General features: G+C 47.7%; 2 protein-coding genes across 2 annotated transcripts; both read right to left on the bottom strand.

Annotated features, from left to right (window-relative positions):
- Positions 1-2922: 2922 nt before the first annotated feature.
- serinc1 (serine incorporator 1) lies at positions 2923-10940 on the bottom strand. Its single transcript, XM_083689179.1, has 10 exons — positions 10834-10940; positions 9551-9712; positions 9008-9201; positions 8498-8577; positions 6422-6559; positions 5721-5890; positions 5388-5478; positions 4678-4819; positions 4099-4323; positions 2923-3587 (listed from the first exon to the last, which is right to left on the bottom strand). Exons 1-10 carry the CDS (start codon positions 10870-10872, stop codon positions 3449-3451), a joined length of 1380 nt encoding a protein of 459 aa, XP_083545305.1. The 5' UTR covers positions 10873-10940; the 3' UTR covers positions 2923-3448.
- Positions 10941-11532: 592 nt separating this feature from the next.
- Positions 11533-13809, bottom strand: LOC310818511 (uncharacterized protein). Its single transcript, XM_083689480.1, has 4 exons — positions 13725-13809; positions 13276-13623; positions 12714-12830; positions 11533-12037 (listed from the first exon to the last, which is right to left on the bottom strand). Exons 1-4 carry the CDS (start codon positions 13759-13761, stop codon positions 11997-11999), a joined length of 543 nt encoding a protein of 180 aa, XP_083545606.1. The 5' UTR covers positions 13762-13809; the 3' UTR covers positions 11533-11996.
- Positions 13810-21886: the final 8077 nt, after the last annotated feature.

Here is a 21886-nt window from a genome sequence, read left to right as displayed (position 1 = left end):
TAAAGACTTCTCCTCTTTGTCCCTCTCCTCCTTTTTCATCTACTTTTCCTTTACCCTCTCCTCTCTTTTCCCCCACCCTCTCCTCCCTTTTCCCCCACCCTCTCCTCCCTTTTTCCTTTCCTCATGTCCCCTCTCTCTCCTCCTTTTTTCCTCCCTCTCCCCTCTAGACAAACAGTTGATCCAGTACACATCGTGTCCCCTGATGGCGTTCCTGGACGGTTGCAGCCCCCTGGTCCCCGAGTCCGACAGCGGCCTGGGGCTGGGGGGGTCCGGCCTGCTGCAGCCCTCCCAGGAGGACCCGGAGGACCTGTTAGAGACCGCCCTGGACTCGCCCGAGCCCCTCCACCCCCGCAGCTCTCTGATTCGCCTGGAGCCTCTGACGGAGGCGGAGGCCAGCGAGGCGACGCTCTTCTACATGTGTGAACTCAACCCAGACGCCACGGAGACGGACCCGATTCAGCTGGAGGTGTAGGAGGGAGGGAGGGAGGGCTGGGGGCTGGGGTCCAAGGTCCAATTCCCTACCCTGGAGGTGTAGGAGGGAGGGATGGAGGGATGGGGTCCAGGGTCCAATTCCCTATCCTGGAGGTGTAGGAGGGAGGGAGGCAGGGATGGAGGGCTGGGGTCCAGGGTCCAATTCCCTACCCTGGAGGTGTAGGAGGGAGGGGGGGGGGGGGCTGGGGTCCAATTCCCTACCCTACTCTCATTTAGTTCACCCTTGATCACTCCTCATCGTGGACTGAAAAGGAATGTAGTAGCGGCCTAAGAAAGATGGTGGAGAATGAACCTCCTCTGGACTCCTCCTACACCAGTCAAATGCTTTAAAATCCCTGAGGGGAGTTGTTGAACAGGAAAGAAGAGGAAGAAGAAGAAGAAGAAGAAGACGACGACGACAACGACAGCAGGGCATTGGACTTGGCGGCCAAAGACTGGACTTTTGTATATACACATCGCATCAACATCTATTTATTATTTGCCCGTGTCTTTTTGCTACGTTTCTGTCCACAGGTCACAGAAATCACAACATTCCATCCAATAGCAGTTTCTTCTTCCTTATTCCTCTCCACTGCTTCCACACACACAGCTGTGCTAGGTAGCTACGCTAACCTGGGAGCTAGGTAGCTATGCTAACCCACCTGGGAGCTAGGTAGTTACGCTAACCCACCTGGTAAGGATGAGGTTGCCATAAATGATGTTATTGTTTTATGTGACTGCAGATCTTGTAAAAATTGATTATCGTTTTTATGTATTAGAAGATCAAATGTTTCAAGGACTTCAGATCAGATGTCCTTACATGTGTTGAAACATAGAAGTGCCTGCACCAAATCTCTCTCTCTATCTCTGTAGAGAACCACTACTGTATGTTGAGAGTTTAAACCACTGTACTCTGGTGTGTGTCAGAAGTTCTCTCATGTTACAAGACTATCGTGTGATTTTTGCCTATCCTGTGAGCTTTCTGTCATTGTTACAAGCTTGGCAATAACATTAAAGGAATTGCAAAGAAGTGTCTTGTCTAGCTGAATCCGTGTCATCGTCCCAAGGCTATTGCACATATAAGCGTGGAATCAAATAGTAACAGATTCTTTACTCGGTAAACTCACTCGCACTAAGGCTTTTACTGAGTAAAGCATCTGTTACTGTTTGGTTTCAGCGAGGCGCAGCTCCGAATCAGACATGTGGCGCTCATCACTGGAAGGGAAGTGTTGTCCAACGGCTATGCGCCGTCCGTTCTCAACGCTTTTTCTACTGGTCATAACGAAGGCCAAGTTTGACGCGTTGCTCCACCGGACCTTTCTTTATCCGGGCTGAAGTGTCTGGGAACGAGACTTGAGTGAAGGTGGTGTAGGAAGGGAGTGACGTAATGGAGGAAAAGCATTGGCTGCAATCTGGCCTCCCAAAGCATGACATCCGTCTCGGCTGCGGCACCGCGTTGTCGTCGTTCAGGATATCGCCATTCTAGCGCAACGCCGCTCGGCCTGAACTACAGCGTGGACGAAGTCGCGCTGTCTGTCGTAAGGCAACGGCGATAGCCTTCTTTCTACACAAACGTTGGCCCTTTCTCAGTTTTTTAGAAACTCAATTCCTTGCGTCCTTTCCTCCGTCCTACCACTTGCTTCCTACAAAACAAGCATTGGAGGAGAAGATCTAGGTTCCTCCTCCATATATATCGAGTGGAGGACAGAGAAGAGGACGCAACAATTGCGAAAGGGCCCCTGTGGTGTGATGCAGACGAATTAAAGCCCTAGGTGCAGCATTTGCGTTGTTTGGACTTTGACTACATCCCTGAGCCCAGCGCCAGTGTTCAGCGCATATCACCATATGGCTTTATCTGATAATAGACACACACAACACAAGAGAAACATTGTCTTTAGTGACGTTTATTAAAGATGGGATACAATGCACTTACATGTCCAAAGGTGAAACCAACCCCAGGGTGGTGGCAGGACTCTGCCACCTCAATAGCTCGGTGGATGCATTGTCAGTTGTCTAGAAACATTGAATACACATTTCTAGTATGTTAGAGCATCTACAAAATAACTTAACCACTGTTTCCACGACAGTATTTTTACATTAAACAAGATAAAAACTCCAGTGCAAATGATAGTAACACAACGGTAACCTACACAGAACCGAGACTTTGACCTATCGTAACACAAGATGTGCAAGTCGCAAAAAGGGGAACGAGCGTTGTCAGTTACACGGTAAGTTGAGGAGAAGGTTGTGAAAACGGAAAAGCACAGCAATGATAAGATACTTGATGGTACATATAATAATACCATTCAAACGCTACGTCACATGTAACTCATGCTCACTGATGGTCTCGGATGATAAATCAACTCAGAACTATCTAAACGCGCAGCTACTTATGCATACAGAAATGAATGCAAAGCTTATCATCTTAGGAGGAAAATTACAAATCTCAGGTTTTTAACACATCGATGGTTCTTCCTGAATTTCTCAGTCAAGTTTTACCAACGCCTATGACTACTGTTGTCATGGTACTCATGTATGGCATCGGCATGACAACGAGTCATAATAGTTGGTAAAGGTTCAAGCACATGAAGGCCAGAGCCTCCTTCTCCTCCTCCTCCCTCCTACTCTGACCTAACATGTCCACAGCCCATAATACTCTTGAGGCCATAGCAACCATAGCAACCCCCCACCTCCTTGCAACAGGGGGTCAAACACGGAACTAAACAGCCATGTACTCATCATACTCAATAGCATGCAGTTGTTGGTTAATAATAATTTAAAAAAAGAAAAAAGTAATATGAAGAATCATCATCATCACTCACAGGGGTAGAGAATGCACATACACTATTTACAGAAGCAACAGATGCTTTGTTCAATCACCAAATGTGGGGGGGGGGGCGGGAGGGAGGGGGGGGGGTTGAGTATTCACAATGAAAATGATTCACTAGATGAGACGCCCCCGCCGTGCGCCGGGAGCTCAGTCGAAGTCCCGGTTGACGAGGACGAGCGGTGCTACCAGCGTCCACACGTAGAGGGCGATGCAGATCCAGGAGGAGGACACCTTCACCCACACGGCTGGCCACTTACTGGTCATGGTCTCGTAGGTGGAGTCAGGACTGCAGGGGAAACACACGGGACGGGAGACAGACGTTTAGTTGTTGTAAAGATAAATATGACACATTTAGTGAATATACAGGACCAGTCAACAGTTTGGACACCATTTCTCATTCAATGGTTTTTCTTTATTTTTTAAAATTATTTTCTACATTGTGGATTAATATTGAAGACATCAAAACTATGAAGGAACACATATGGAATTATGTAGTAAACAAAAAAGTGTTAAACAAACCAGAATATGGTTTATATTTTAGATTCTTCAAAGTAGCCACCTTTTGCTTTGAGGGCAGCTTTGCACACTCTTGGCAAGGTGTGTCCAAACCTTTGACTGGTACTGTACATATACGTCATCTCATGGGAGGGAACCCTATGACCCACAGTTTGAGTTGTGTGTGTTAACCGACACTTCCAGACAATCCTGAATCGACCCCGAACAGCGATACACTAGTGGAGATCTGGGGGGTTTGGCTAATGGCTGGCAGACACGGTAACCCAGAGTCAGACACCCACCTGTACCAGTTGGTGAGGGTCATCATGATGTACAGAGAGGCCAGGAACAGCATGAAGTGGAAGAAGGCGTAGCTGTAGGTGACCCCGTCCTTCTCGTTGTCCAGGGCCCGGTGCTCCCCGTCGCCCTCCTCAAAGCTCTCGGGGTGGGGGCCGTCCTCGATCAGGGCCGACTCGTCGCTGGTCAGGGTCAGCTTGTTCACCTGGGTGGTGGAGGAGTTACGGATGCTGGGGGGGGGGGGGCATAATGTCAGTTATTAGTCAGGGACCAGCCATAATGTCAGTTATTAGTCAGGGACCAACCATAGGGAAATCATTCATTGAACAGATGGTTGGTACGAAGAGAACAGGCCACCCGCTAGTGGTTTATTGTTATTACAAATCATTCCAGTAGCCACAGCAATGGACAACGTACAGCAATACATCACAACCATTTCTCATGAACATGGATGTGTCGCTTAATTTAAATCTTGAGTCGGGTTTTGATAACGCAATCCAGCGCCACGCTGTTAAAAAACCCAGGGGTTTACTGATGATTATTGACGATGCTGATGTTGGTTGGAGTGTGAGACGTTTCCTCACCTGGAGTAGAGGACACACATCAGGAACAGGACCAAGCCCACGATGCCCTGAGCGTCCCACCACTGGACCGGGTGGTCCTGGCCCGCCGGACTGGTGCTGTTCAGACCAATAATACCCAGCAGGCTCGGGTTACACTTCCTATCTAGAGAGGAGGAAACAGGAAGTCACTCAATAACAGTACACATAGAAACACGTGTGGGCAGCTTGGACAGAGAGCTAGCGGCTGAAATTGACTTATTATAAACGTGATGTGTGTGTGTGTTATTATAAACGTGTGTGTGTTGTGTCATGCATGTTGTCTTCTAAGGGGCCGTGTTCAACGAACGTGCTTTAGCCTACAAAACAGCGAGCCGTGCCACTCTGGCGGAGGAGGGCGCAAAACGTTCCCTTCCCGTTGAAAACAGCGAGGAAAAGGCCCGGGCGGGTTGAACAAGGGCGTGGAAGCACAAAATACATCCCAAGACTGAAAATGACGAGTCTTATCTTGTGTGAACTCCTAGGATAAGTAACGTGTGTGTGTGTGTGTGTGTGTGTGTGTGTGTGTGTGTGTGTCCAAGGATCCATACCACTGAAATCAGTCAGTTGTAGTGAGTGAAAACTTAGTGAAAAGCGATAGGATGGTAACATGTTAATTCTGAAGTCTTTGCTCTAAACTGTGAGAAGAAGAGTTGGAGTGAAGCCCAGACAGGTGGAGGAGTGGAGGTGTGTACCTGGCTCGTTGGTCATGGAAGACCAGGTGAGGTACATGGTGTACAGGGTCACGATGGAGGACTGCAGAAGACCAGACCTGGGCTGGGACTCCTGGGAGGAGAGGAGAGGAGAGGAGAGGAGATGTTATAGAAGCTGATTCTTCTCTGCCAGTGTGTACCCAATGTGTGTGTGTGCGTGCACCCTGTCTGTCAGAGTGTGTGTGTGTATATATCTGTGTGTGTGTGTGTCTGTGTGTATATATCTGTGTGTGCATGTCTGTATGTGTATATCTGTGTGTGCATGTCTGTGTGTGTGTGTGCGCACGTGCGTGCATGTGTGTGTGTGTGTCGAACCTGTATCTGGGGCAGGATGGATATGACGGAGGCTCCGATGCACAGCAGCATGTTGACGCTGATGAAGGCCTTGTTCTCGGTGCAGCCCTCAGAGTGGGTGTAGTACACGTAGAACATCACCACGGAAACAAGGGACAGGATGTAGTTCATCGCGGTAGCAGAGAGCAGAGCTGCAGAAAGAAGAGAGAGAAGAGAAAAACAGCTCTATCACTTCTTCAAGAGGACTGAAGTGACCGTACCAGCAGAGAGGTGTTACCATACCTGCGTACCAGCAGAGAGGTGTTACCATACCTGCGTACCAGCAGAGAGGTGTTACTGTACCTGCGTACCAGCAGAGAGGTGTTACTGTACCTGCGTACCAGCAGAGGGGTATTACCGTACCAGCAGAGAGGTGTTACTGTACCTGCGTACCAGCAGAGAGGTGTTACTGTACCTGCGTACCAGCAGAGAGGTGTTACTGTACCTGCGTACCAGCAGAGAGGTGTTACCATACCAGCAGAGAGGTGTTACCATACCTGCGTACCAGCAGAGGGGTATTACCGTACCAGCAGAGAGGTGTTACTGTACCTGCGTACCAGCAGAGAGGTGTTACTGTACCTGTGTCCCAGCAGAGAGGTGTTACTGTACCTGCGTCCCAGCAGAGAGGTGTTACCATACCAGCAGAGAGGTGTTACCATACCAGCAGAGAGGTGTTACCATACCTGCGTACCAGCAGCGAGAGTTGCCCTCCTCCATCTTCTCCACCCAGGACTCGTTCCAGGAGTGGGCAAAGTCGATCAGGAGCACCAGCTGGATCAGGATGAAGCAGAAGGCTCCGGCCATGCCCACATAGAACCACACTAGAGCAGGGAGAGGAGAGAGGACGGGGGGGTTAGGCTGGATGTGGTGGTGGTGGGGGGGGGGGGGGTAGGCTGTATGTGGTGGTGGGGGGGTTGGCTGGATGTGGTGGGGGGGGGTTAGGCTGTATGTGGTGGGGGGGGGGTTAGGCTGTATGTGGTGGTGGGGGGGGGGGGGGGGCTAGGCTGGATGTGGTGGGGGGGGGGGTTAGGCTGTATGTGGTGGGGGGGGGGGTTAGGCTGTATGTGGTGGTGGTGGGGGGGGGGGGGGCTAGGCTGGATGTGGTGGGGGGGGGGGGGTTAGGCTGTATGTGGTGGGGGGGGGGGTTAAGCTGTATGTGGTGGGGGGGGGGTTAGGCTGTATGTGGTGGGGGGGGGGTTAGGCTGTATGTGGTGGGGGGGGGTTAGGCTGTATGTGGTGGTGGTGGTGGGGGGGGGGGTTAGGCTGTATGTGGTGGTGGTGGGGGGGGGGTTAGGCTGTATGTGGTGGTGGTGGTGGGGGGGGGTTAGGCTGTATGTGGTGGTGGTGGTGGGGGGGGGTTAGGCTGTATGTGGTGGTGGTGGTGGGGGGGGGGTTAGGCTGGATGTGGTGGGGGGGGGGGTTAGGCTGTATGTGGTGGGGGGGGGGTTAGGCTGTATGTGGTGGTGGTGGGGGGGGGGGGGGCTAGGCTGGATGTGGTGGGGGGGGGGGGGTTAGGCTGTATGTGGTGGGGGGGGGGGTTAAGCTGTATGTGGTGGGGGGGGGGTTAGGCTGTATGTGGTGGGGGGGGGGTTAGGCTGTATGTGGTGGGGGGGGGTTAGGCTGTATGTGGTGGTGGTGGTGGGGGGGGGGGTTAGGCTGTATGTGGTGGTGGTGGGGGGGGGGTTAGGCTGTATGTGGTGGTGGTGGTGGGGGGGGGTTAGGCTGTATGTGGTGGTGGTGGTGGGGGGGGGTTAGGCTGTATGTGGTGGTGGTGGTGGGGGGGGGGTTAGGCTGTATGTGGTGGTGGTGGTGGGGGGGGGTTAGGCTGTATGTGGTGGTGGTGGGGGGGGGGGGTTAGGCTGTATGTGGTGGTGGTGGTGGGGGGGGGGGTTAGGCTGTATGTGGTGGTGGTGGTGGGGGGGGGTTAGGCTGTATGTGGTGGTGGTGGTGGGGGGGGGGGTTAGGCTGTATGTGGTGGTGGTGGTGGGGGGGGGTTAGGCTGTATGTGGTGGTGGTGGTGGGGGGGGGGGGTTAGGCTGTATGTGGTGGTGGTGGTGGGGGGGGGGTTAGGCTGTATGTGGTGGTGGTGGTGGGGGGGGGGGGGGGGTTAGGCTGTATGTGGTGGTGGTGGTGGGGGGGGGGGGTTAGGCTGTATGTGGTGGTGGTGGTGGGGGGGGGGGGGTTAGGCTGTATGTGGTGGTGGTGGTGGGGGGGGGTTAGGCTGTATGTGGTCAAGTAGAACCACACTAGGCTAGGGTTAGGGTTAGGGTTAGGGCTAGGGTTAGGCTTTATATATGGTTATAGATCTGTGTTACTTCTGAAACTTGATCTGGGGGCACAGTGGACTGGTAGACGAAGCAGAACAACGCATGGGGGATATTAATATTTTACATTTAATATTATATATATAATATTACTACAACCTGGGCATCTCGTCATTGTGTGTGTGTACATGTTGCTGTTTGTCTATATGCACATCTGTCAAGTCCACATACAACCACACTGCCAACAGTAAACATCATCGGGACGCTCAGTGGCGTAGCACACTAATGCGCATACCACGTAATCGCAAGGTTCCTGCTTCGATTACAACCCTCGACATATCCTGCATGTCATCCCTCCTCTCTCTCACCCATCCTTCCTGTCGGTCTCTACTATCTCTATCCCAATAAAGCAGAAATGCCCTAAAAACTAGTTTTTTTACAAATATATAAATATATAATATATTTTTTAAATATAATATCATTTAGTGGCATTACCGGTGGTGAAGGGACCCTCGGGAATGAAGAAAGCACCGACAGAGATGGCCGTGGCAGCAGCAAACTTCAAGAACCAAAACCTAGAGGAACATTCCAGAGCGTCAGGCCTCACCACAGTGTGACTGTTCATAGTGCTGACAGGTCAGCAACAAGATGAGGAAGAGCTAAAAATGATATACTTCAACACTACACGCTGTTTAATGTGTAACACTACAAGCCATGCTAAGCTGGTTTCAAGCACTAAACAGAACTGCATAATATAATATAGAATATAACTAAATAAAAAACCTTTTCTTCCTTTTTCTCCAGCACTGTGACTGTCCATGGCACTTGTTCTTATCAAGGTTTTACTAACGGTGATGTGTACTATAGTTGATTGACTTACTTAAGACAAATGTACATATTGTATGTTGCTTTGGATAAAAGCATCTGCTAAATGACTAAAATGTAAATGTGGTGTGTTTTAGTGTGTGTTTCAGTGTGTGTGTGTGTGTGTGTGTGTGTGTGTACCCGTTGTGGACTGCGGCTCGCGGATCCTGGCTGCTCTTGACTTTGACCATGAGGAGGGAGAAGAGGAGGAAGAACATGGCCATGCCGAAGCAGACGCGGTACACAGCCTTGTAGCCCACCAGGACGTCACAGTTCACATGACCCTCGACCCCCGGGACAGAGGTCCCCGTGCCCCCCTCACAGAACCCCGGGATCTAGGAAGAGGAGTGGAGATACACAGGGAGAACATTACCTCCAGCTTACACAACCAGTTACAAACTTTACTGTTGACAAAACTTCTGGCTCTGGTCTTGTTTTTGTCTTGTGTGTGTGTGTGTGTGTGTGTGTGTGTGTGCGTGCGAGAGTGTGTGTGTGTGAGAGTGTGTGTGTGTGTGTTCTTCATTGTGATACTGTATTGATTGTTGTCATCCAGTACCTCTCTGACTGAAAAAAGTGTCAATGCTGTTGACAGTAATGTTGTTGAGAGAGAGAGAGAGACGGAGAGAGAGAAAGACAGAGAGAGAGACAGACAGAGGGAGACAGAAAGAGAGGAGAGAGTCGTACCTTCTTGAGCTGACCCTCCATCCCGGGCATGAGCATGATGCAGGCCACGCCCACCCCCATCAGCAGGAAGAAGGCGTAGATGAGCCTGGTGACAGTGGAGTTGTTGCCACTGGGGCAACACCTGCACAGCAGACAGGGGGCGCTACCACACAGGCAGGGGATCTGGACAGGGGAGGAGAGAAGTTATTGACCCCAAAACACAGAAAAACTTAACATAGAAATTGTCATGTCAAGATAAAATGATGTATCTGGCTAGCACTGAACGGTGTGGCAGTATACAGTTGAAACAATCTGAATGTGTAGTTATAACGTTATCATAACAAGCCAGTCAGAGACGAGGCAGAGGATCCATCCTGCTCACGGTTACCTCGCTGCACCGGAGTTTTCACCTAGCTAACAACAGCATCGTTATTGACGTGTACAGTAATTACCGGTCGTTCATATTGGAAACCAAATCCCTGCTGAGATTAGGGCTGACTGTACCTGGAGCCATGGTCGCGGTACCTTGTCATGTAATACGTAACCAATGTTGTACTTGTGGAAAACAACTGGGCCTGGCTAGCTCGGCTTTCAATCCAACTCTCAGAAATAGAATAGAATAGGGTGAAACTATGGCGGTAAAAACGCCAGAGCTGTATATCTGTATGTAGATGTGTTCTCTCCGTCCGGGCGATGTGACGTTATCTGTATTTTTCATGACCCACATTTCGCAATCCGCACCGCCAGCCGAACTGGCAACTGCGTCAGATGTTTGTGTCTGACATTTGATTCCGTTTCGAAAGCGACAATGTTGCAATCACCTCGCTATCAATGGCAGAGCAATTAGCCAGCTAAACAGCTAAATAACCAAGCTGAGTTGCTGCTATTTCCCTACAATAGCTTTCTGATGACTTGTCATCGCGTAGGTTGGCTTAGCTAGCGAAAACTAGGGATGACAAGATCGGCCTGTAACGCTGTCAAAAAAACAAAACAAAAAAAGACTCGCAAACGTTTATCCACTGAATGTTTGCCCGCTGATAACCACCCCCGTTTGAATTAGCTGAGAGGTGTTACTGTCTTGGTCATTAGTTGGTTTCCTAACCAAGGCCAGGGTTAGGGTTAGGGTTAGGTGTTGTTTCAGCGGTGCGGCGGAGCGCAGGGAACCACCCTGCTTTGTTGTTGCGCAGTGAGGCCGCAGTTGAGTGGCTTCGGTCGGTCTGTTTTTAAAACGACCTATTCTTTTAATTACATTCTTTATGTTGATCCGACCTTCAATTTCACCAATAATACAACATAAAGCTTACCCAACTCGCCATGGAACACAATCCGAGGACGGCCCCCATGTTGTTTTACAAAAAAAAGCGACTTCTGTGCTGAGAAAGATGGACGCTGCTCCGCCGCCGTGTGTTTACAACCTGACTGCGCCAGCGGCACCTCCTCCCGTGACGCACTGGGGACGATGACCACCTCACTTTTAATTATGATGATGATGATTTATTTAATTCGATGAGTTGGGGAATGATTGCTGAGTAATTCACAGTCACCCATAAATAGCATCAGCTATTGTCATTGTTATGGATGGATATACGATCGCTATTCTGTACTGGTCTGGTAGTGAAGAAGAAACATTTGGCAACACTCGATCTGAAAATGATCCATTCGGTCCCTATAGGCGATCTATCTGACACAGAGAGACAAACAGTAAAGTGAAAAACATGTTCTAGCATCTGAAAATAGAAGAGATATCCTGAAATGTGACACCCCACAGCATGATAGGTCTTTTACAATGCACACAAGATATACTTCTGAATACAAACATTCTCCCTCCTTCCCTCCTATTTACATGTACATTTAGCAGACGCCTTTATCCAAAGCAACTTACAACAAGTACATTTGTTTAAGTAAGTGAATCATCTATCCATCAGTCATCATAAGACAAAGTAATCAATGCTCACACCAGGGGCCAGAAGGCATATTTCTTTTTTTTTTTTAATTATTTATTAACAGGAGAGAACTTGTACAGGGGGGAAGTGGGGGTGAAGAGGTCTTAGGAAGGACTGTTAAGATGTAGCCTGAAGAGATGGGTTTTCAATCTACGTACAACAAAGTTGTACTCCCTCATACTAAACAACAAAGTAATTACTATAACTTTATGAAGCAGTTTAATTGGAGTTGTGTCAGCCACATAAAACAAATACTTTCAAAGACATACCTAAAAGTGAATTATGAAGGTTACCATCATCACTGACCATTTGTTTGGGTTTAGGCTAGAGAGAGAGGAAATGAGGATTGTGTTACAAGCAATATCTCCCTACCTGGTCCTACCCTTAAATGTCCACTAGATGGCAGGCATGTATCAGCATAAAGCAATGACAAATAGAACAGCGGTGACAGCAGGGACAGGTGAGACAGGTGAGACAGCACCACTTGCGTATCCCTTCTCCAAGCACAAATCTTTTCCTCCAGATCACATCCGTCGTCTCGGTCTCCTAATCTCTGGTTCCGCACCTGAAACACACCTTGAATCAGACTCAAATCCACACAACAGGGCAAAAAGAACGTCTTTGATTCCTCTTACCCCTCATTTCCTCCTCCACCCTCCCATGCCTCCTCACCTTCTCTACAAGAAGAACAAAACTTTTGTTGAGAGACACAAACTGCACAATGAACTGGCAGGAAAGAAAATGGTGGATTTTTGATAATTTGCAGTAGGGGGCAGGGGGGGGGGTTGTTGCAGATTCAACCACCTTCCTCTCTGTACCCTTCCACTCTTTGAAAGCGCCACAGGATGCGAGGGCTGTGAAAGTCACAGGTTACCTATGATGTGTCAGATGGGGCCACCAACTAAACCACACTGGTATTCCACTGAAAGGCAGCATGATGCTTAAGAGGAAGGTGTATTGATGTACACAGACATGCATACGGACGAAGATACAGACAGACAGACAGGCAGAGTGTAGGCTATGTGAGTTCTCAGCAGACAGACAGACAGACAGACAGGCAGAGTGTAGGCTATATGAGTTCTCAGCAGACAGACAGACAGACAGGCAGAGTGTAGGCTATGTGAGTTCTCAGCAGACAGACAGACAGACAGACAGGCAGAGTGTAGGCTATATGAGTTCTCAGCAGACAGACAGACAGACAGACAGGCAGACAGGCAGGCAGACAGAGTGTCGTCTCTCACCAGGTCTTGCGAGAGCCCAGAAGGTGCAGAGGGCAGCCACCAACATAGAGAACACAGGGGCAAGGACCAGGGTGATGAACCATGGCAGGCCAATACTAATCACCATAGACTGCTCGTCTGAAATGACAGGACAGACACACATAAACAACTAGGTTTGACACCAGGGGCTTCTTTGTGATTTGGATATTATGTAGGGGTGTAAAAACACCCAACAAACAGAGGTTAAAAGCCATTTTGAGGCAATGGTAATGAGTTGCACACACATATCACATGTCAGGATTTCCAAAAATGTTGTCAAAAATGAGAACACAGAATAGTTCACAACTACAGCCAACCTGATATCTAACCTGTTTAATTGTCTGATTTATCAACGAAGGAGTAAAAGAATCAAACATCGTGGCTAAGCTTCTGCTTGACAGAAAAAGTAAGTTAAAGTCCTACAGGAAACCACAAGCCCAGCCCCCCCTAATGTTGTGCTTACTGGGTGAAATGAAGTCAAACAATAACACATACACAAAAAAACACACATTACAAATACAAACTAGCCTTGTCAGTCACTCACCACAGAAGGCTAGTTTCATTCCACTACCAATTCTGAACTCGGGCCCAACCCGTTCAGCACAGTAGTACAGACCCAGGTCCCTGTCGGTGACATTCAGAATGGTCAGAGAGGTCCGGTCCACGGTCTTGTTATAGAACGGCACCAATTGAGCACCAAACCTCTTGGTCGGAGTCAGAGATTTATCCCACATTATGGTGGTCAACAAAGCCAGAGACAGCGATCCGTCGGGCCGCTGCAGGAACCACATTATCTCATGATCTAGATTGATATCACACTGCAGGGTAACGGTGTCCCCATCAATGACGTGGGTCTCCGATGCACCTGCTTCTCCCTCACAGAACAGAACACCTGGCAAACAGGTTTTAAAACAGGTCATTAACTATGTTAATGAGACCACCTAACTGTCACACACACGATTCAAAGTGACAAAAAATAACAATTCGACTTACAGCAGAGAATGGTTAAGGTAGTATTCACCGTTGCCATGTTGGGTTGATGCGACCAGCGGACGCCACTAAGATGTGGTTGAGGTAGAGTCTGTATGTCACTGTGGAGTAACTTCCTTCCTCCCCCCTTCCTTCCTTCCTAGTCGTGCAGTATAGTATAAGTATGTCAGGTGCTGGATCTCCTCCCTGTAGGCCGACTCATCGTTGTTGCTGATGAGACCAATCACCGTTGTGTCGTCTGCGAACTTAACAATGGTGTTTGAGCCATGTACAGGTGTGCAGTCGTAGGTGAAGAGGGAGTAAAGGAGGGGGCTCAGCACACAGCCTTGTGGAACGCCGGTGTTCAGAGTGAGGGTTGAGGAGGTGTGGTTGTGTAGCCTAACAGACTGCGGCCTGTTGGTTAGGAAGTCCAGAATCCAGTTGCAGAGGGAGGAGTTGATGCCCAGTTCACTGAGTTTGGTGATCAGTTTGGAGGGGGATGATGGTGTTGAAAGCTGAACTGAAGTCAATGAACAGCATTCTCACATAGGTGTTGCTATTGTCGAGGTGGGACAGGGCGGAGTGAAGTGCCGTTGAGATGGCATCCTCTGTACTCCTGTTCTGCCGGTAGGCGAATTGGAAGGGGTCCAGTGTGGGTGGTAAACAGGTCTTGAGTTGAGCTAAGACCAGCCTCTCGAAGCACTTCATGAGGCTCTATAAATTACACTGTCAGTGCATTGTGTGTGTGTGTGTGTGTGTGTAACCCAACCATAGACTTTTCACCCCACTCCCCTCCGGGAGGCGCTACAGGTCTCTCCGCACCCGAACCAGTAGGTTCAGAGGCAGCTTCTTCCCTGCGGCTGTCACCCTACTGAACTTGAACACTGCACCGACCTGACAACCTACTACCCCTGCAACCCCCCCCCACCCGGACAATTGCACTATTGCACTATTACTCCCCTCCCCTGCTCTTACTCAATACCACTGCTCTTCTGTACATACCTGTCCATACTGTTCATAAGGCACATAATGCACATATCCTTATATTTTCTTAATACTACTGCACATACTGTACATACCTGTTTATACGGCATTCCATATCCATATTTATATTTATTCTGCTATCTACCTCATGCTACTGTTAATACATATATACTGCTAGACTGCATTACCCATACAGCTCATATGCTGCTACACTGTTCATACTGTAACTATTTATTCTGCTATAATGCTACTGTTACTCATATACTGCTATACTGCACTGCTATATTATACTGCACTACTACTGATCATATATTGCACTACCTGTAAATACTGTTCATTGCAAATATTGCAAATACTGCATTTCGTTGTCTCTGTACTTGTACTCTGCACAATGACAATAAAGTTGAATCTAATCTAATCTAATCTAATCTAACACCTTTGCCATGGGGAAGAAACTGTCCACACTACACACAATACACACAATCAGAAACATAAAAACCACCGCTAAACCAGTCCACCAATGTCGGGAAGCCATGGGCTCTGTAGGAAAAGAACAGTAAGAGAACAGTCATATAACATGACATCTTAAACCTTGCACAATCTGATATCTGACAATAGTTTCACAGCTTCTAAGACATTTTTTTCTTCATGTAATTACATTCCAACTGCCCTAAATGCAACATGACAAGGTTTAGTAGACATCTGGATGCTCGTACTGGCACCTCCCAAGGCATTGCTGCTCATAACCAGCTACTTTGCAACACTTGTCTATGTAAAAAGTGCTATACAAATAAATGTGATTGATTGGTTGTACAACAGTTCAAAGGAAAGTTCATGTAAAAGCAACTATTATTTCAACTACAATACTTGTAGTTCAGATTTCATTGTTTCTATTGCTTGTCTTTGTACCTACTGCCTGAGCAAAACATCCTTTCAGAAATTCAAAAGCTACTTACGTAGCGACTATATGTCCTCTGAGGGCTGGTAATGGGCGTGTTACTAAATAATTCTTGTTAAAAAATAAATAAATAAATAAAAAAGTGTGTCTCACAACAAAAACCCATCTATGGGATATCCATCTCTGGCTTTAAGTGAGATAAATTGTGACTTGTGCCGGAGACGTTTAGGGCATCACCTTCAGAGCGGGTAGCAGTAATGCTTGGAGGGGTGGTAGCAGTGGGATCATTCCCACTGGTGGTAGCAGTGGTGGTGGTGGTTGTAGGACCTGCCAATCATGCAGAGAACAACATTCAGACAAGTGATATGAATACACATTTAGCATTGTGCCTTCCTGTTTCCCAGCATGCATTGTGTTCAGACTTTGAGAGTTATGTTATTAAGTTTTAAATGTCCAATGCAAGTGTTATGCATGTTTGTTCAGTGTTGTTAAAGCCAAGGGAGAAAGCTTGTGAGTTTGATACCCGCCGCTCTGCCCCGCCGGTCCTACACTGGTGTCAGGAGTGGGATGGCGGGTACACGGGGTCGTTACACCATCCCCTCGCTCGGGAGAGTGTGACCCCTCACAACACCGGGTCCCTCACGTGGACACGTCTCTCCGATGGCCTCCCGGGCGCCATCCCACCCCTGGCAGGGCAGAGCAGCTTACCCTAAGCGGGTATCAAACTCACAATCTTTCCCTTACAAACCGGCCACGCTAGCTACAACACTAAGAGGGTTAACTCCCTTGGCAGAGCTGCTAACGGCCTTACAGCTAGTTAACTAGCTAGCGCGGCCGGTTTGTAAGCGGAAGATTTTGAGTTCGATACCCGCTTAGGCCCTACACTACCCTAAGTGTAGATATCAACTCAATAGTGGAATGATAGTGGATGACAGCCTGCTTTGTCTTCCAGATTTGGGCATGGAATTCCCAGGTCCACGTTACTCTAAACATTTTCAACCTATACGATGGTGATGTTTACGGTCTTCACCAAATAAGGCTATACCTTATGGTGCTGTTCACAGCCTTAACTAATTAAGACTACTCCCACCACTATCCCTCCTTTACCATCCCCCCAACCTACAGAGGTCAACTGCATGCTGCAACATTCCAAGGGCCTGACCCATCAGGCCTTCTTCTGGTCAGAGCAAAATACACTACAGTGGAAAAGGTTTAAAGATGTTTCAATAGATAGATAGATTTGCCGAGTTGTTGAACAAAAGTGAGTCTTATAATGGTAGCAGATACATAATAATATAATGGCAATTACCTTTAGGTAGGATTTTAAGCTGGTAAACAACATATTGTTCATCGGGATAGATCTGACAATGGATCGGTTCAGTATCCTCTTTAGTAACATGTGTGAGGGTCGTTGTACAGTAGGATCCAGCTGCTGGTTGGATTCGTTCTCCCCAGGATGGACCACGGATGAAGAGCCCATGATGAAATTCGAAGAGGGAACCACTGTACTGGTGTTTACACACTATGACGGACTGCTGGCAGGAAGCGAAAGACCGGTTGAAGCCGATGCCGGTAATATTCCCACCAACCTCTGTCTCCAATGTACGGGATTCTGTGTTTATTGATATGGCACGACCCAAGGCGAGAAGAAACAGCATCCTGCAGACATAGATAGTATTGAATTAAAATGTGACAACCCACACAACAAACCAGACAATCTTCGAACCAAACGGAATTTTGTAGTACAGGGTCGTGCCATTGACACCCAGCAAACATACCTCACCGTTCTCCTAAACCTGGAAAGGTCATGTTGTTTTGGGTCCCATGCAGCCATAACGTTACAGTAGACCTAACCCTAACCCCGCTACCCCAGGTGCTCTCCTGCTAATAAAACACTTCGACGAAGTTAGCTCGACACTTTAGCTCCAACTCGGAATTTGGTCAAAGTTAGCTCGCTAGCTCCCTTTTCCCTTTAGCTCCCCGGTTTAAAAAACAAAACACCGACAAAACAATCAGAACTAAAGCAAATGGCACCAATCGTCATGATCCGTAACAAGCCATTAAGTTCAGCAAACTACAAGATAAAGTTTGACTCGTGTGCATTAAATGTTGCTGAAAATGTATGTTCTTGATGAAAGTAGTTTAATCCTGCAGGACTAGTAGAATGTATGTTCTTGATGAAAGTAGTGTAATCCTGCAGGACTAGTAGAATGTATGTTCTTGATGAAAGTAGTGTAATCCTGCAGGACTAGTAGAATGTAGAAAGTCACGTTCTAGTTCATTCTATCCGCGGAAACTGTTTGAAGATGATTGGTCCGACGTGACGTACTAGACCACGTGACGTGCAGAGGTTGGCTCTCTCAGAATGAACCACGACGTTCATACATTCTACTGGTTCCTGCCGGATTAAACTACTTTAATCAAGAAGATATATATATATACATACACACACACACACACACACACACACACACACACACACACACACACACACACACACACACACAGGCCACTTTATTAGGTACAGCTGTTCAACATTAACGCAAATATCTAATGGTGTGGGGGATATTTTCTTGGCACACTTTGGGCCCCTTAGTACCAATTGAGCATCGTTTAAACGCCTCAGCCTCCCTGAGTATTGTTGCTGACCATGTCCATCCCTTTATGACCACAGTGTACCCATCTTCTGATGGCTACTTCCAGCAGGATAACATGCCATGTCACAAAGCTCACATCATTTGTATCATGGTTGTGCAGCCGACAAATCTGCAGTAATGATGCTATCATGTCAATATGAACCAAAATCTCTGAGGAATGTTTCCAGCACCTTGTTGAATCTATGCCACAAAGAATTAAGGCAGTTCTGAAGGCAAAAGGGGGTCCAACCCGGTACTAGCAAGATGTACCTAATAAAGTGGCCGGTGAGTGTATATGACGATTTTATCTAAAGCGACTTACATTGCAGTGAGTGCATACGTTTTAGTATATATGGTCCCAGCAGGAATCAAACCTAAGTGTTGTTAGCGCCATGCTTTACCAACTGAGCCACAGAGGACCACAGAGGACCACAGAGGACCACACTGAGCCACAGAGGACCACAGAGGACCACAGAGGACCACACTGAGCCACAGAGGACCACAGAGGACCACAGAGGACCACAACCTGCCGCATTAAACGACTTTAACCAAGAGATACGCCTGAGCTCGTCACATTTTCAGCAACATTTAATACACACGGTTCAAGATTGCCAAAGAAAAAGACAAGACCATGTTGAAGACCCATCTCTTCAGGCTTTTTACTGTCCCTCCGAAAGACCTCTTCATCCCCACTATCCCCATGTACAAGTTTCTTAACTGTAAATAAATAAAAATATTCCTTCTTCTAGCATTGAGACACAACAGTGAGACAGGACTACTGAACAGTGAGACAGGAATGCTGAGCAGTGAGACAGGAATGCTGAACAGTGAGACAGGACTACTGAACAGTGAGACAGGAATGCTGAACAGTGAGACAGGAATGCTGAGCAGTGAGACAGGAATGCTGAGCAGTGAGACAGGCAGCAGACAGACAGGGCTACTGAACAGTGAGACAGGACTGCTGAACAGTGAGACAGGAATGCTGAACAGTGAGACAGGACTGCTGAACAGTGAAACAGGAATGCTGAACAGTGAGACAGGACTACTGAACAGTGAGACAGGAATGCTGAGCAGTGAGACAGGACTACTGAACAGTGAGACAGGAATGCTGAGCAGTGAGACAGGAATGCTGAGCAGTGAGACAGGACTACTGAACAGTGAGACAGGAATGCTGAGCAGTGAGACAGGACTACTGAACAGTGAGACAGGAATGCTGAGCAGTGAGACAGGACTACTGAACAGTGAGACAGGAATGCTGAGCAGTGAGACAGGGCTGCTTCTCTGTCACCACAAAATCTCTAGAGCCTGTCTAGTGCTATTAATAGAACATCCCTGTTGTCATCCATTCTCATGTTAGAACATCCCTGTTGTCATCCATTCTCATGTTAGAACATCCCTGTTGTCATCCATTCTCATGTTAGAACATCCCTGTTGTCATCCATTCTCATGTTAGAACATCCCTGTTGTCATCCATTCTCATGTTAGAACATCCCTGTTGTCATCCATTCTCATGTTAGAACATCCCTGTTGTCATCCATTCTCATGTTAGAACATCCCTGTTGTCATCCAGGTACAGGCTGGGAGAACTCTTGAATCATGTTTCTTCTCTAATGGAGATACGTGTATCCATCAACTAAAGGGGTCAAATGCATTCATTCCATGGATTCCTCCACTTTGATTTGAAGGGAGGAAAACAGTGTGTTCAAATATATTTCTCCCTGAAATAATGAGTTGATTTATTTCTAAGTATGTTTTAGTGCATGGTCAAAGATTCTAGAAGTATTTAGGTTTTTTTAGCTTGGTGGCAAAGTGCAGACAGGCCTGTCTCTCTCTGCTGCACTGACAAACTGCTCTTTTTCGACGCACTGTCGTAAACAACAGCGTAAACTACACCATCTAGTGGCGACAACTGGTAAGTGTATACTCAATCTCACATGGCCACATTTAGTAAATAGAAATACTGTGTGACATTGAACATGTGAACACTGCCCCCATTAATGCTGTTGTGAATGAAAGTCATTCACCAGTGACATCACCAGCCTAAGGAGAGGACGCGAGACATGGAGGTAGGGGGGCCTGATAATCTGAGGAAGATATGGAGATGATTTATTACTAGTCTTATTCAGTGAGCAGAGCAACAAAGAGCCACACTGTTCACAGCAACGGGGAAAGACTAAAATGGATCTAGATTGAGATATTCCATCGAATTTGATAAATTCATCACCTTCACCATATCAGACAAAGCAACCACTGATAAGGCCAAGGATGATTTGGACGGGTGAGCAGATACATGTGGCTGTTAGGGAGCGGCTCCGTTCATCAGTGAGTCACTAGATAATGAAGGAACATCAGGAGAGATGACAGTGATATGTTGAGGGTATGTATGGAAGAGGAAGAGGAAGAGGAAGTCACTGCTTAAGCTAGACTGACAAACATGTGGACAGGTGGACAGGTAGACAGGTAAAACGCCACGTTTCTTTTTTCTTTTTTTTACTCTTTTTAAGAGTTTAAGAGTTTTTTTAAGAGTTTGAGCGTGAGTCCCACCTCCCCATCCTTCCGTGTCCCTGTCATCTCAACCTTGGCTGATGCCATGCCTCTCTCCCCTTTCATCCAGACCAAAATGGAGGCTGGTGATATTCACACCAAGATCACACCATGAATACTCACTGACTGAGCTTAAAGAGGGGGAATGGAACCTATGGATCTTAAAACCAACAGGAGGGAAAGAAATGGTGATAAAACAAACACCAATAACAGAGATAGAAATGTTGTAAACACCTTGTGTCTCACAGTACATGGCCATCTTTATGTCAGCCTGATGACGTGCCCTCTGGCTGAGCTGCACCCTGTCTACCGTGACAATGCTGAGAAGGTGTTGCTAGTCTGACTGCTTCAGTAAGGTTACAGCGAGAGTGGTTATTCTCCCTGATCTGATTTCCTTCCTTCACTCTGGTTAGTTTGGATCAGGGGAGGCTGGTGGAGGTAGACTTCGGAGGACAGGCTCATTGTAATGCATGGGGCGCCTGTTTGATACCATTTCTCATTCCGTTCCATGCATTACAATGAGCCCGTCCTCTGATTTCTACCTCCGACAGCCTCCCCTGGCTTGGATGAAAGGGGAGAGAGAGGCAGCCCATTCACCAACGTTGAGATGAGGAAGAGACGTGACTCTTGCAACAAGAAAAATACAATTGTATTATTCCTGAGTAAAAAACAAGAAGATTTGACCTTCCATGGCCTTCATCAGGGTTTGGAAGAAAGCCCAGCAGACTACCACACAGTTCCTTCATTTCCCGGAGGTACTGCAGGGTTCAATTTACCCATAAGTACCCCTACTCTTGGGGGGGGCCCAATGTAGTTCAGTACCAACGTAGGGGTACTTGAACCCTGCAGTGACTCTGGGAGGTGAAGTCAGTGGTTCTTCTTCTACAGCACAGAGGACTCTCTCTGGGAGGTGAAGTCAGTGGTTCTTCTTCTACAGCACAGAGGACTCTCTCTGCAGGGCACATGATACTAATTGTGCTAATGAGTATCAAAGGAGATTAGGCCCACAGTAGCCTAATTCTATTTTATTTTTTTTATCAGGGGAGGCTGGTGGAGGTAGAAATCGGAGGATGGGCTCAATGCAATGTATGGAGCGGAGTGAGGAATGGTATCAAACACGTGTT

The sequence above is a fragment of the Argentina silus genome, assembly GCF_951799395.1.
Source record: "Argentina silus genome assembly, chromosome: 17".
Classification (NCBI taxonomy): domain Eukaryota; kingdom Metazoa; phylum Chordata; class Actinopteri; order Argentiniformes; family Argentinidae; genus Argentina; species Argentina silus.
Note: the sequence above shows the minus strand (reverse complement) of the source record. Positions and strands in the feature narration are given on the sequence as shown.